At 33.8% G+C, this 16483-nt stretch overlaps 1 protein-coding gene and 1 non-coding gene across 2 annotated transcripts; both read right to left on the minus strand.

Moving 5' to 3' along the window:
* Positions 1 to 44: 44 nt before the first annotated feature.
* On the minus strand, positions 45 to 117 carry TRNAA-CGC (transfer RNA alanine (anticodon CGC)). The gene has a single exon. It is a non-coding gene; the product is annotated as a tRNA-Ala (tRNA).
* Positions 118 to 3139: 3022 nt separating this feature from the next.
* Positions 3140 to 6759, minus strand: LOC121224342 (nucleoside diphosphate kinase 3). The gene is made up of 7 exons (XM_041107486.1): positions 6417 to 6759; positions 5176 to 5313; positions 4382 to 4419; positions 4214 to 4264; positions 3802 to 3969; positions 3612 to 3724; positions 3140 to 3518 (listed from the first exon to the last, which is right to left on the minus strand). Exons 1-7 carry the CDS (start codon positions 6496 to 6498, stop codon positions 3395 to 3397), a joined length of 714 nt encoding a protein of 237 aa, XP_040963420.1. The 5' UTR covers positions 6499 to 6759; the 3' UTR covers positions 3140 to 3394.
* Between the last annotated feature and the right edge of the window lie 9724 nt (positions 6760 to 16483).

Consider the following 16483-nt stretch of genomic DNA (forward strand, 5'->3'; position numbering starts at 1 on the left):
TTGATCTAAAAAGCTACAGTATTTTTTAAAAAAAAAAAGCTTAATGGAGGTGCGGGGAATCGAACCCCGTGCCTCTCGCATGCGAAGCGAGCGCTCTACCATATGAGCTACACCCCCAAGCAGCCATTGGGATAATCTTAAAAGAAATCCAATTCTGATCCTTTTTTTAAACTTATTTAATCAATTATATTATTTAAAATAGTTAAATAAAAAAATTGACCTAAAAATATCAACTTTAACATTATAAAAGTGCATTTTCAATTCAAAGTGTGATCTTTAAAACTATATAAAAGTGCCATTTTCCGCAGACTCCACTAGCTTTATAGTCCTTCTTCAAGGGGATATTAAATCCAGCCTCGTGAAGAAAATCAACACAGTCCTCGATGCCACCAAAGTTTCAGTAATACATGTTAAATTTACATCTAAACAAGTAGATAAAATCGATTTAACCCTTTCAGCATTCCCCAATCTAATATTCTTCCTGCTTCATTATTTCTAGCTCAAATATATCTCAACAAGGCACCAGAGGCAGCAGAATATTCTCTTTGCCAAAAATTGTCAATTTTAAATTGAATATCATGGTGTCAATCAATCAGTAGTTTGACCGAGGAAATTTAGCAGGTAAGAGATCCTAGAAATGATGAGAGATGAAGCATCAACAGTGGACCAAACAAAAAAAGCGCTCATAAGATAAATCACATGCCTCGAGACTAGTAAAAACTAGTAGTGCAAATTGAAGAAATGCAGCCTCGCAATGACTATAGCCATCAAAGAATCAAAAGTGATCAAAACAACTTGATAAGGAAAACCAAAATCAAAGGAAAGACCCAGCAGAAGAAACTACAGAACCCATTGGGACACACACTACCCAGTTAACATTTCCAGACAAATGAAGAGCTTGTCCTCCAATCATGTAACAAGCCACCTAAAGGAACGATATTAATCTAGTGAATGCACGTTTACAGCTCTTGCACAATTGCAATCATCAAACATGGTGTCGTGTTTCTAAATTCATCCTCTTCAAACGCATCACACCTGCTACTTGATCCTTCAATATGCAAACCAAGAGGCAGAAAACTAATTCCAAAGTACTAACCACTTAACCAGATTAAGGATCTTGCACACCACAGATACAAAGCTCAGGCTACAAGCATACTACTTTGGGTAGTGTGAATAACAAAAGCCAAACACTTCAAGATAATCCCAAATTTGGCAACTCTTCCCACAAGAAATTTGTCAAATTTTGGGAGTTCCACATAGCATGCAATTGGATATAAGTTATCAGGACCATATTCCACAGGTCATCAATATTGTAGAAGATCCATGATTTACCTGGAATAATTCAAAGACAGAAAACAGCCATTACATGAGCAGTAATTCTTGCAGTTGCAACAATTCCAGTTATAAGAAACAATAGCTGCTCACATAAAGCAACAATATGAACTATTTGAAATCCATATACCTTGGTTTGTTCAAATTAGACACTCTGCAGCTCTGCTACCATTAAAAGCTCCAGACCGAAGAGGGGCAACTGCAGCTCTACGTGAAGCCTCAGCAGTAAAGGGAAATCGATTTCCCTGGATATTTGACCTTCTTTGAGCTAGAACCCCCTGATAAACCATGGAACATAAAGGAGAAAGAAAAAGGTTTCCTAATTAACATATGGACCAAGTACATTAGAAATTTATCAACGGGAAAAAAATTAAAAACCACAGACCCGTCTAAGAGAGGAACACGAGTCCATATACTGTCGAACCTTAAAAGCCTTCTCTTTAGCAGCATTACTCACAGGTTTGTGGCTTTTATTCTGATGTTAAAGAAAATAAAAATAGATAAGAATATCAATTCCATCATGCAGTGACAATATGATCTTGAGTAAGAAAATTCATACAGGTAGACTTTGCTGCTTCTTGACTTTATTTTAAGTTGTTTTTTTTTTTGAAAATTTAATGATGTCATCTATGTCCATATAAAAAAAAGGAAATTCAGAAGACTATTTTCCCCTTAAAGAACATAACTTTAAGAAGGACCAAACAGCTAATAGCTCACCCAGTGTCATGTTCATTTTCTTTTCTGTGAGAGCTATTGCTTCACTTGTAAGTGGATTAGCCTCCATATGACAAAGTAAACAGGTTTTATAATCCAAATCAGTTGATGAAGATAATTTGAAATAAAAAAAAAATTAATAAAAGGCAGTTCAATCTGAAGTGAGAAACACACAATATACTCACATAGGAAATAAGGAAAGCCTTTTCAAGAGATTCTAAAATAAAATTTACATGATAAATAACTTCCACGATATAATTTATCACTTTGCTACGTAAAAGATTAAAATTAAGAAACCAAAATGTAAGAGAATTAATAACAATAAAAACAAAAACCCTCCGTCACCACTCACCAAACCAACAAATAAATCCGCAAAAAAAGTTAATAAAAAAAAGGGAAAAAGAAGCCTAGACAACTGAGTAAGGTTTACACGGGAAAATAACTCACCAAACAAACAATTAATATACAAATTTGCAGATCATATGAGAGGGATGCAAGAAAAATGCAAAGGATTCGAGGAGAGAAACTTACCCTCTCTTTTTTTTCCAGGAAAGAGAGAGATCTAACGAGGAGCTTTGACGAGGAATGCGAAAGGAATTCCCGGGTACCCTAGGGGTTTGGGTTTTCGAAGCAGGAAATAAAGGGGAAATTTGTGTTTGAAGGCTTTAGATGCTTGGCTGTTACGCTAACAGCAAAACGAGTGAACTGAGCATGTAGAAACTGGCATTTTTATAGGTTGGCTTGGCGGATTTCAAGTTTGTTATTAAAGTCCAATCACTGATTATTTAAATATAATTAATTTCAAGTCCGCCTTTGTCAAACGTAATTATTACGTCAATTAAAGATGACTAATTAAAGTGCCACGATTTTTAAACAATTATCACACCGCAACTCTTAAAATTGGTAGTTTATTGTTTTATTCATTTTACAAATATTATCAACTTAAATAAGTAAAATTTTCTATGAAGGTTGACTTATCCAAAGACAAGGGAAGTAGGGAACACCGGTTTTTACCCATGGACTTAAAAATAACATTATAATAGTCATTCCCTTATCAAAACAAGTTCAAAAACTTAAGCCCAAGGAGAAATAATTAAATGGGAAAAGTGCAGTATTTCCACTCTATATTAAACAGGTGAAAGGGATTATTATTTTGAGTTTGAAGAAAAAAAATATATATTATTTTTCGAGCACTAGTTTAACTATGACAAACATCAAAGCTTTTGGCTCAATGCTCCTCACCTCCATAAAACGCATTTATTCTAAAAATTATGCCTCTAACCCACACCTGATGTGGGACTAAATTTTCCTGAACTACTACTGATTAACTTGAAAAAAGATGCCCTCATCAGTTGTTTCCATAGACCCATTTCTCAGCGTTGCTTGTATAGTTAACCAACTCTTGTGGCTTGAACCACAAGTTGATTTCATGCTTGGCAGTCTCAGGACCATCACTCCCATGAATTATATTCCTGCACAGCAAAAGAACAACTCAAGCTCATATCCATGGTGAACAAGTTCATGCAATGTAAAAATTTACGTAAAGTAACAACAAAAGCTTATACCTTCCGACAACCACGGCTAGATCACCTCTGATGGTTCCAGGCTCTGATTTTTGAGGATCTGTTGCTCCGATGAGTTTCCGGCCGTATTTGATCACCCCCTCTCCTTCCCAGACCTGCATGTGAATGAGATTAGCTTAGCTCGGCCTGAAGCAAATACGAAGAGATGATAAGGTTTCTAGTTTCTTTTTACCATGGCAAGAACAGGACCAGAGCTGAGGAATTCGCACAGGCCATTGAAAAAGGGTCTTTCCTTCAAGTCATCATAATGTTTCTGGGCAAACTCCTTTGAAGGAACCACCAACTTGATAGCCACAAGCTTGAACCCTTTGCGCTCAAAACGAGAGATGATCTCTGAAATCTGGAATAGACACAGGCTTTAGTTAGCTATCTGACATGTTTCGATCCAAAAGACCAAAACCTGTAAAACTTGAAAAGGAGAGAAAACCATAATGTGCAGTATATATTTTCCATCAACCACAAGCAGAATGCGAGAAGTATGATAATAATAAAATAATACAAATTTGTTGATGTTCCTTATTTCAATATAGAATAGATGATTGGAAGACTTCTTAAATTGACGATAAAGGTCAGATGGACCTCACCAGCCCTCTTTGCACTCCATCAGGCTTGATAGCAATGAAGGTGCGCTCCATCTGAATGAAGAAAAATGGTTCATCACACACGTAGAAGAAGAAGAGAAAAGGAGATGAATAGCATAAACAATGGAAAATACAAAGTAATAGCTACATAATTGAATGGTGATGGATTACCTCTGCAGCATGAACCTCCTGCTCCTGAAGCATGTAAGCTACAAAGATGATGAAAACAGACATTCAGGATATATTCTTTTGTTTTATTCTTTTTCCTTTTTTGGGGTTGAGGGGAAAGTAAAAATATCACAATCATAAAGCTATACTTTCTTCTTTTCATTTTCCATTTTAACCCACAGCATCTACACTGCTAATACTCTTCATTCTGTTTTAGAATTAATTCCAAGAGTGAAAGTAGGTAGAAACTTGAGCCATTTGGCAAATAAATTTATTTTGTCATCATCATACAACCAATCAAAATTCATTTCAAGGATAAAGGTAGCACAATAAACTATTTTATGCGAATAACTGTGAAGCAGGCAGTAGATGGACACGGAAAAGAAAGCGAATAGACAAAAAGAAGAAAAGGCGGCAGAAACAAGTTAGATCAATGCACAGATATATGATGATGGCCAGTACATTATTTGGGATCGGGGCACAATGTTGGAAGAAATTTAGGGAAGAAATCAAGTCTAAAATGCATCACAATAAAGCGTTTCCTCCCTACTGTGTTAATGCAAAGTATAATTATTGTTGAAGAGGTCTAGGAAGCCACAATGCTAAAACTTAAGCAAGAGACCAGGCTCCTCTTCTCGCATCCAAAGTTCTAAAGCTAGGAACTTGCCATGGACCCTTTTATTTTGTCATCCATTTTATTTTACAAGTATGACAGGGATAACAGAAAGAATTACTCCAAATGAAAAATAGAGGACCCTGGAAGATAAACTCGGGAAAAAGTTAAAAGTCATCCAAACCTGCCACTGGAAGAGCAAAAACTCCTGAAAGCCATGCTCTAGATGCATTGGCAGAAGCAGTACTTCCATAAGCTGAAGCCAAAAGAGGCACTTTACCGCCAAGTGAAACTGCTGCAGCGGCAGCTACAGCTCGCCCTTCTACAGACCACAACACAATAGTTAAAAAGCTTAAAACATATTGTTTTGCATGCTACAAAACCAGCATTTTCACCACATGGACCAAAAGTTACAGTGTATGAAAGTAGAAACTCACAAATGGACCAAAACATTCACATTTAACATAATGCGCACTTTTTTTAGTTTACAAACATAAATAGTTCCATAACACATGCCGCCAACTAAGTTAGCTCATGAAAGTGATTAGGTGCAAGCACAATAGAAATTCCCTATCCATATTATATTCCCAACTTAAGCACATAGCGACTTGAGCCGTTTCTTCGAGAGAGAAACATGTGCCCTCAAATATGTCGACGAAATCATAAAAGGAAAAAAAGAATTCAGAACCAATAGAATTGAAGCAAAGCGAAAGACAGATCATGTGGGTAGCATAGGTGCATAAAGATTTGGAATAAATCTTTTTCTTTTCTCTTTGATAGTGTATGTAAATCAAATCATTAAGGGGCAACAAAATAAGAATTGATTCCACAACGAAAAGCATGGAAAGTAACATATCTCTTCTAATCTTTACCCTTTTGGGTGTCTACGTCAAGAATAGTTATAGGTGTTAGGTTTAACTTTTCGCAGCTTTCAAAAGAAAAAGTATAGTACTAACACAAATAAATTGGTAATAATTAAAAGCTAGAGTAAAGTTTTTTAGAAAGTGGTTTGGGGTTGCTAAACAGGCGCATAGGACAAATTCCCATCCAAACAACAGTGAAAAACAAATGAAAAAAAAATCATTTCAATATCAGCACAAGTTAATGCAAAATGTTCAAATAAAACTATCAGCTTCGATACTTCACATAGACAAATACAGAAAATTAAAAATCAGAGTTGAAAATCAATCACAGGATTGCTCTAAAATTATGGATACTAATAAAACGATACCCTTAACAAATGCTTTCAAATCAGTTATTCCACATTTAATGAAATTTTCTTCCTCCGAAAACTGATAATATTATGAAAGAAAGTAATCAAAGTTGCATTATCGGGAAATATGTATATTCGTCGAAAGAAATGACTTCACAGATCAGCCATCTATCAGCTCCCAAACAAGAGAGAAATGAAGAAAAGACGTTTACCAGAGTAAAAGCGAGAAGCCTTGGATGCTGAAAGGAGAGACCTGGCGGCTCTAGAAGCAGATCTGAAAATCTGAGAGCTCATTTTTTTAATATTTTTTTGGGGATTTTGATTGATTGGTATGATCCGAGTGCAAGGGCAGTGATGTGTTTTGATAGTATAAGAGAGAGATAAGGAGAGTGAAAATGAGAGGCTTGTATTTATAGGAGTCGTTCTTCGAATGGGTCTATTATTATTATTGTTATTATTATTTTAGAATAAAGTACTGTCGGACAAAATCGTGACTCGTGACCAAGATTTTGAATGGGGTGAGGCTGAGCTCACTTCTTTTGGGTTGCGCGGTTAGGTTTTTTTGTTCGGCTAATGAATGTCCGTCGGTGGTTGTTATTATAAATTAATAAATAATAATAAAATAAATATTATCACATAAATAATAAAATTAAATATTTAAAGGGTAATCTAACCCATATAAATTACAAAATTATCACTTAAATTATTCAAAAAATTTTATTTAAGTCATTGAACTATTAAAGTTTTTTTTTAAGTATGACTAGCGAGTTTCAAGTGATAATTTCACTATTAATATACATTGACAAGTATAAGAATGTACCTTAGATCCAATTTAATCTAACAATCAATATTGAAGATAAAAGATACTTAAATTTTGGTTCGTAAATTCATTATATTCAAAATTATTTCATTAAAAAAACTGAAAAGAGAAAAGAAAAGAGAGTATGAATAAATAATAATATAAACATTTATATTATAAATTATAATAATAAATTAAGCATTTCCATTAATTTTAACATGATTTTTGTCAATTATCGTTTTCCAATCTTATGACCCGAGTCCACCGCCAGTAGCAATAACTAATTTCATAGGCGTGGATCAAACCCTCAACCTCATGATTAAGAGATGATGTGAACAATCACCATATTACGTCTCATGATTATGTTTAGGACTTTTTTGAGTTTTATCATTTTTTTCACATTTTTTCAATTATATATAGAGTTAACATATTCTCAACAAAACTTGATTATTTCTATTTTTGTGTTTTTATTATATTACAATTTTAAAATTAATTATTATTTTTATTTTGATATGTTAATATTTTTTTAAAGTTGACATTATAAGTGACTAAAAGTAAAAAAAAATGATGTATTTTATAGATTAATAATTTATTTGAGTGTAGTAAAAAGTAATATAATAATTTTGAAAAGCATTTGCTTTGATATCATATATACATTTTTTTTTTTGCTATTGGCAGTGTCATCAAATATGTTCTATTTTTATGAATACAACCTTTTAATTAAGGGATTAAGTGAGCAATACTCCTCCTCGTGATTAATATATATATATAAATATGTATAATTTGGTGGGTGTATTGCTTAAAAAATAAAAAGTATATCACTTAGAGGCGGATGGTAATGGGGCCTAGACCTAAAAATATTTTTAAAATTCCTTTTAGACTGTTAAATCTTTTATAAATTTAATTATATCTACACAACTTCTTCTTTTTCTTTTTTTTTTTGTCAATTCTCAATAGGCATTTAAATGTTTTGAAAGTTTTGCTTCGACTTGCATTCTCATTAAATTCTCTTTGAAAAATTTTAATTAATCCTCCTAAATCTCAACACCAAAATCCACCACCATCATTTACAAATTTGAAATTTTGAATTTAGGATTCGTTTGTTTGGTGTTAAAAAATTTACAGAAAATATTTTTCCTATGTTTGTTTACGAAAAAAAATTTTGATTAATGTTTCGATTAAATTTTAGCTTAGCGTCGATGTGGGAGTATCTAGGTTCGAGTGTGCTAGTACGTTAAAGCGCAGTACTATCTTATTTAAGGGTTATTCTAAGTATTGTATCAAAATAGAAATATTAGAAATCATGATGCTACACTCATATAAAAATTTGATTAATATAAATTTTTTTTACAAGTAAACCAAAATTCCCCTTATTTCTTGGTAAAAATGTTTTACCCTGATAAAACATTTTACAAAAGTTTCCCGTGTAAGTTGATTTTACAAAAATCAAGTAACTTTTTTTTTCATTTTTCATGCCATAAGTTGATTTTCATGGCATGATTTTTTTTCATGTCATTTTCATGCCCTTTTGTTATATATATATGTAATGAATTTTATGTATTTTGATCTATATTTTTCATGCCATTTGCTTTTTTTCAATTTTTTTTATTTTTTCAATTTTATATTATAAAGCTTTAGGTCTCATATTAATTATGAAAAGAAATTCTTGTTAATATTGTATTTGTTTCACTATAAATATCTTTTAGAAAATAATTTTAAAAAATTTTACTAAATAGCGGAAAATATTTTACACATAATCATTTGATGTTTCAAACGCAAAACATAACAATTTTTAAAAAAATTATATATTGTAAAATTATTACACCAAACAAATAGACCTTAAATAATATATACGCAACATTTTCCGTGTATTACATTAATTTTATAAAAGTATAATATAAAAGTTAATTTTTATTATTGGTATTTTTACTATGCATAAATTGTTAATTTAGTCTCTATACTTTAAATTTATTATTTCCGGTCCATGTATTATTAGAATTTTTTAAAATTTTAATCTTGATCAAATGTTGGCCATTAAATTCTTTAAATTAATTTTTGTTGTTTTCAAAATGTGATGCAACAAACATATTATCGCATGCGTAACGCTATATCAGCTTAATACTTTCATATATCACTAAAAGAAATTAGTTTATAGACTTAACGACTATTGTTTGCATTAAGAATAAAATTTCGAAAATGATTCAGCTAGAGAATATTGACTAAATTTATAATTTTAGAAATAATATAAGACTAATAATAGAATTTAACTGTTACCATTCAGTTAAGACTGAAATTTCAAAACTCGAAAAACATAATAACTAAAATTGACCCATTCAAAAAGTATAAAAACTGAATTTTAAATTTACGAGAATTAAAGAGAATATAAGTAAATCCTTACAAAATAAATAAATAAGTAAAACACTACAAAAGCAAAGCCCCAATTGGAATAGACTATAGAGGAAGCATCTACATAACTGTCACTTCAATCACTGAAAAACGTGGGAGAAAAATAATGGGGAAGTTTCTCCTTTTGTCAATATTTATTTGCAGGAAAACCTTCTTTTTAAACACCTTTGACAGTTATTCAATAATATTAAAAAGAAAATGAAATAAAGAGATAATAATATCATTGGGAGCCGCAAACACAAAGTTTAAAAAATTGCTATTCTTTCTTTTTCCTTTAAAAATGGATAAATTGCAAAAATAACCCTTTATGTTTGTTTAAGTTTTTGATCGCTGATATATCCATTGTTACGATTCAATTACAAACATTAGCAATTTATAATAATTTGATGACTCTGCTGGTATCATTGGTTAAAAGTATAACGGAATCTGTTAATTCTGACTTGGACGCCATATTTTTAATTTTTATTGTGGTCCCGCATGCTCTCTCCCACATAATAGTAATACTCTCTTCTTTTTTTTTCCTTTTATTTCTTTCTTCTCTTCTTTTCCTTTCACAATCATAATCTTCAACCAAATTATATATATATTTTTTAAATTGAACTGAACAAATTAATGAATTACGAAACAACTCAAGAGTAAAATTTTGTAAGAAAATGTTTTTTTGAGATTAGTATATGTATTTTTTCCATATACCCATTAAAAATATAGATATTTTGGGAAGAAAATAAAAAATAAAAATATTTGATGGCCGCCACCGTTACCAATGTCAGAAACAATTTAATTTTTTTTTGTCGCCAAGCTGTGTGGTGGTACAGGTGTAAAAAAAATTCAAATATTTTGTAAAACTGCTCCCAATATCAAAGGTATCTATACCTTCAATATGCTATCGATACAATGACCCAAGTATTGATATCCCTTACTGGTATCAATATCAATTTCAACTTCGAAGTTTAGAAAAATTGAGTAAAAATCAAAAGTATTGATACTATTAACAAAGTATCAATACTTTCACAAAAGTATCGATACCTATCTTTGTATCAATACTGTTTTGAAGTCTAGTGTCGCCAGACAACCTGACTGCACCCAAAATAGTTAATTGTTTTAAAAATTGACACCAATGCCGCCACATAGCCTGACGACATAAAAATTTTGACTTTTTCCTAACATGGGTGTTGCCACACATTAAAAAAAAAATCTTTGGTATCACCAAAGAGGATTACGACACCCATTAAAATATTAATTTTTTCCTTTTTTTCCCAAAATACTCGTATTTTTAACATCTATTTAGAAAAAAATACATATCAGTGCCACTAGACACAGTGGCAACACCAAAAAAATTATTAAAAAAAACGATGATTGACTAATGATGAAGGTGGCACCGGCTGGTACTGTATAAAACGAGTCATTTTCGTACAAAATTTTGCTCCTGAGTTATTTTCATAATTAATTAATTTCTTTGGTTCATGTTGACACCATTTTTGGATGAAAACGGGGTCGACTTGGATTTAAAAAAAGAATGAAAACGGGAGTCGCCACCAATCCTTTTTTGACGAGGTGTGATCGGGTCACCTCAAAAAGTGGTTGTTTTTAATAAATGATTTAATTTTATTAAAACAACAATTTTGGTCTACGAAATTCAGAAAAATGAGTTCGGGAGCCGGTTACGCACGAGGAAGGATTAGCACCCTCGATACGCCCAAAATTGGTACCTAGTTGATTAATTAGTGTTTTAGTGTCGAAAATTGAAAATTTGAAGAGTTTTAAAAAATGCGATCCTTAAAAGAAAATCTGATATCGTGAATTGAAACATAAGATTCTCTTGTTCCGAAAGAATATCACATCCAGCACGTTAGGACACGATACTCTAAACCATCGAAACCAAGATCACCTTATAGTTTAATGAAACCATAATTTGAAGCTTTAAGAGGATATTTGGCTATTTAGTCAAACGAGAAATCGAAACCCAGCACGTTAGGGCACGTTTTCTCGAGTTTCCGAACGCGAAATATTGCCTTATTTAGAGAAATTTTCCTTTTGGTGTTTAGTGTCAATGCTTGACAAAACAATAACGAATACGACAAGGTGAGCAAAGTAAAGTGAGTAACAACAATGCAATAGGCAAAATGAAATGACGAGGCGATTACATAAACAAAGCATACAAATAAATAAATAGAACTAACATTTAAAAAAGGCACAAGTGTACACGAATAAATAAACAAACACCAAATAACAATGATGACAATAAATACACTTATGTAAAAATGTATATGCATATATAATTTTAAGCCATAAAATAAGAAATGCATATAAATTATAGAATATGAAAACATAGATAAATATATACATATATGTGTAAAAAATAATATTATAAAAAAAAGGGGTACGTATACATGTATAAAAAAAATAAATGTATTAACAATGAATATAATAAGGGTAAGAAAACAAGTATATACACAATATATATGTAACGTGGTACTAAGGACATATATATATATACAATACAGTATTTAAAATAATATTTACGTAATACAAAATATAATATTAAAAGGTATATGTACATACGTAATATATAAATACATATATAATATAATGTTAAAATATTTACATAATACTAAAATATTTAGGTAATATATGCGTATATTGAAAACTAGTAATAATATTACCGAGGTATATACAAATATATCAAGTATATATACGTATTATAAATATATAAATATATAACAAAGCATAAACTAGTAAAAATAATAAGAATAATAATAATGATAACATTGGAATATAAAAGAAACAAACATAACATTAATAAAATATTAAAATAAAGTGAAATAAAAATATTAAATATGAGAATATATATAGGTATACACGTACATAATAAAAATATATACTAATACATAATAATAATAATGGTATATAAAAATAACAAGGATATTTAATAAAGATATAAAAATCAACAAAAAAAAGGACTAAAATTGAATTAAAAACAAAGTTGTGGGGCCAATTTGAAATGAAAACAAAGAAAAGGGACTTAATTGTACGCGCGTGAAACGTTGGGGGACCGAAACAACAATTATTCCTTTCCTTTAAAACGCAGCACATTGGCGGGGACTAAATCGAAAAGCGCGAGAAATTATAGGGCCAAATTGAAAACCATAAAAAACTTAATTGTGAAGCATCAGAAAAGCGGAAGGACTGCGCGCATAAATATCCCATTCAAATGAAAACACGCGGATCCTCTAGCGGGTCTGGTCGGATGGGTCGGGCATGGCCAAAATGACGTCGTTTTGGGGCTTAAGTGTAGCCCCCAAAACGACGTCGTTTTGGAGGGCTATATAAGGCCTAAACTAACCAAAAAAATCATTTGGGGAGAGGGAAAGAAAAAAAAAAGAGAGAGAGGGAAGAGAGAAGGGAGGGGAATCCGGCCAGGGGCCGGTCACCGGACGGCCACCGGAGGCTCGCCGGCGTCGGCGCCGGCCACCGCACGCGGTGGCCGGAAAAGGTAAAAAAAAATTTTTTTATTTTTTTTGTTATTTGTTCTTGGTCTTAGAATATATAGATTTTAGGTTTATATTAACTTTAAAAATGTATAGATATGTATATAGAAATCGAAAAAAAAGTAACCTTTTCCGTTTGCCTTTCCTTTTTTCCGAATGCTTGCTATCTCAGTACTGAGATCTATGTATTTTTTTTAAAACTCTAACTTCTGTTTTTTTGTATTCAAATGCCGAAAAAAACAAACAAAAAAAAGAAGAAGAACCCCCCCAAAGAAAAAAAAAACCCCCGTTTCCGTTTTTCATTTCGGGTTTTATAACCCATTTTACATCCTTTTTCTATTATTCTATCCTGTTTTTTGTCTTGATCTTGCAGGGTATGGAGGTGCTGGTAGTGGAGGAGCAGGTGGCCGACATGGTGGCATGGAGAGCTGGGCGTGGCAGACGAGGAGGCCACGCGAGGCATGCGGCGGCCAGCTAGGGTTTGCTGCTGAATTTTGCTGAAAAATGTTTTAGATTTTGGGCCATTTGGGCTTTAGGATTTTGATTTGTTTGGGTTTGAATTTTGGGTCAGAGTTTGGGTTTGTAAATGAACTGTTACTTTTGGGTTTATTATTTTTATTTTGTTTTTGTTTTGCACTGGGCCCGGGCAAAATGGGCTCATACAGCTGCCCCTCTTTGCTCATTTTCGTGTAACGAGATAGAGCAAAGACATCAAAAGGGCCAATTTTGCCCGGTCTTGCCGAGTCTTGACTTTTTGGTGCTCATCTTCTTCAAATAGCCTTATTCCAACCTGCCACGTCTTGTTGCTTCGATCCGCTCTACTGCAACTTCAGATACGCCTTGTAGCTTCAATCTACTCTGCTACGACTCCATGGGGATGAGATTTGTGTTTTTAGTCTGCTCCACTACTACTTAGGGAGATAAGACTGTAATCTTCGATCTATTCCACTGTCAAATACAGGGACAAGATCTGCTTTCTTCGATCTACTTCACCACCAGTATGAGAAGACAAGATCTGTATCTTGGATCCACTTCCTATCAATATAGGAAGATAGGACCTGCTATCTTCGATCTACTTCACGCCAATACATGAAGACAAGATCTGCTTTCTGTGATCTACTTCGCCACCAATATGGGAAGACAAGATCTGCATCTTCGATCCACTTCCTACCAATATAGGAAGATAGGATCTGCTACCTTCGATCTACTTCACGCCAATACATGAAGATAAGATCTGTTTTCTGCGATCTACTTCGCCACCAATATGGGAAGACAAGATCTGTATCTTCGATCCACTTCCTACCAATATAGGAAGATAGGATCTGCTACCTTCGATCTACTTCACGCCAATACATGAAGATAAGATCTGCTTTCTGCGATCTACTTCGCCACCAATATGGGAAGACAAGATCTGCATCTTCGATCCACTTCCTACCAATATAGGAAGATAGGATCAGCTATCTTCGATCTACTTCTTGCCCCGGGAGATAGAACTATCAGCTTCAATGTACTCCACTGTAATCAGGGAGGTAAAAATCTGCCATCTTCGATCTGCTTTGCTGCCAAATACAGGAAGGCAAGATCTACAATCTTCAATCTATTCCACTGCCAGATACAGGGAGATAGAGTTATCGGCTTCAATGTACTCCCATGTAGTCAGGGAAGTAAAATCTGCCATCTTTGATCTTCAATCTATTCCACTGCCAAATGCAGAGAGATAGAGTTATCGGCTTTAATGTACTCCACTGTAGTCAGGGAGGTAAAATCTACCATCTTTGATCTTCAATCTATTCCACTGCCAAATACAGGGAGATAGAGTTATCGGCTTCAATGTACTCCACTGTAGTCAGGGAGGTAAAATCTGCCATCTTTGATCTGCTTCGCTGCCAAATACAGGAAGGCAAGATCTGCAATCTTCAATCTATTCCACTGCCAAATACAGGGAGATAGAATTATCGGCTTCAATGTACTCCACTGTGGTCAGGGAGGTAAAATCTGCCATCTTTGATCTGCTTCGCTGCCAAATACAGGAAGGCAAGATCTGCAATTTTCAATCTATTCCACTGCCAAATACAGGAAGATAGAGTTATCGGCTTCAATGTACTCCACTGTAGTCAGGGAGGTAAAATCTGCCATCTTCGATCTTCAATCTATTCCACTGTCAAATGCAGGGAGATAGAGTTATCGGCTTCAATGTACTCCACTGTAGTCAGGGAGGTAAAATCTGCCATCTTTGATCTTCAATCTATTCCACTGCCAAATACAGGGAGATAGAGTTATCGGCTTCAATGTACTCCACTGTAGTCAGGGAGGTAAAATCTGCCATCTTTGATCTGCTTCGCTGCCAAATACAGGAAGGCAAGATCTGCAATCTTCAATCTATTCCACTGCCAAATATAGGGAGATAGAATTATCGGCTTCAATGTACTCCCATGTAGTCAGGGAAGTAAAATCTGCCATCTTTGATCTTCAATCTATTCCACTGCCAAATGCAGAGAGATAGAGTTATCGGCTTTAATGTACTCCCATGTAGTCAGGGAAGTAAAATCTGCCATCTTTGATCTTTAATCTATTCCACTGCCAAATACAGGGAGATAGAGTTATCGGCTTCAATGTACTCCACTGTAGTCAGGGAGGTAAAATCTGCCATCTTTGATCTTCAATCTATTCCACTGCCAAATACAGGGAGATAGAGTTATCGGCTTCAATGTACTCCACTGTAGTCAGGGAGGTAAAATCTGCCATCTTTGATCTGCTTCGCTGCCAAATACAGGAAGGCAAGATCTGCAATCTTCAATCTATTCCACTGCCAAATACAGGGAGATAGAATTATCGGCTTCAATGTACTCCCATGTAGTCAGGGAAGTAAAATCTGCCATCTTTGATCTTCAATCTATTCCACTGCCAAATGCAGAGAGATAGAGTTATCGGCTTTAATGTACTCCCATGTAGTCAGGGAAGTAAAATCTGCCATCTTTGATCTTTAATCTATTCCACTGCCAAATACAGGGAGATAGAGTTATCGGCTTCAATGTACTCCACTGTAGTCAGGGAGGTAAAATCTGCCATCTTTGATCTGCTTCGCTGCCAAATACAGGAAGGCAAGATCTGCAATCTTCAATCTATTCCACTGCCAAATACAGGGAGATAGAATTATCGGCTTCAATGTACTCCACTGTGGTCAGGGAGGTAAAATCTGCCATCTTTGATCTGCTTCGCTGCCAAATACAGGAAGGCAAGATCTGCAATTTTCAATCTATTCCACTGCCAAATACAGGGAGATAGAGTTATCGGCTTCAATGTACTCCACTGTAGTCAGGGAGGTAAAATCTGCCATCTTCGATCTTCAATCTATTCCACTGTCAAATGCAGGGAGATAGAGTTATCGGATTCAATGTACTCCACTGTAGTCAGGGAGGTAAAATATGCCATCTTTGATCTTCAATCTATTCCACTGCCAAATACAGGGAGATAGAGTTATCGGCTTTAATGTACTCCACTGTAGTCAGGGAGGTAAAATCTGCCATCTTTGATCTGCTTCGCTACCAAATACAGGAAGGCAAGATCTGCAATCTTCAATCTATTC

Source organism: Gossypium hirsutum, chromosome D12 (assembly GCF_007990345.1).
Source record: "Gossypium hirsutum isolate 1008001.06 chromosome D12, Gossypium_hirsutum_v2.1, whole genome shotgun sequence".
Lineage (NCBI taxonomy): Eukaryota > Viridiplantae > Streptophyta > Magnoliopsida > Malvales > Malvaceae > Gossypium > Gossypium hirsutum.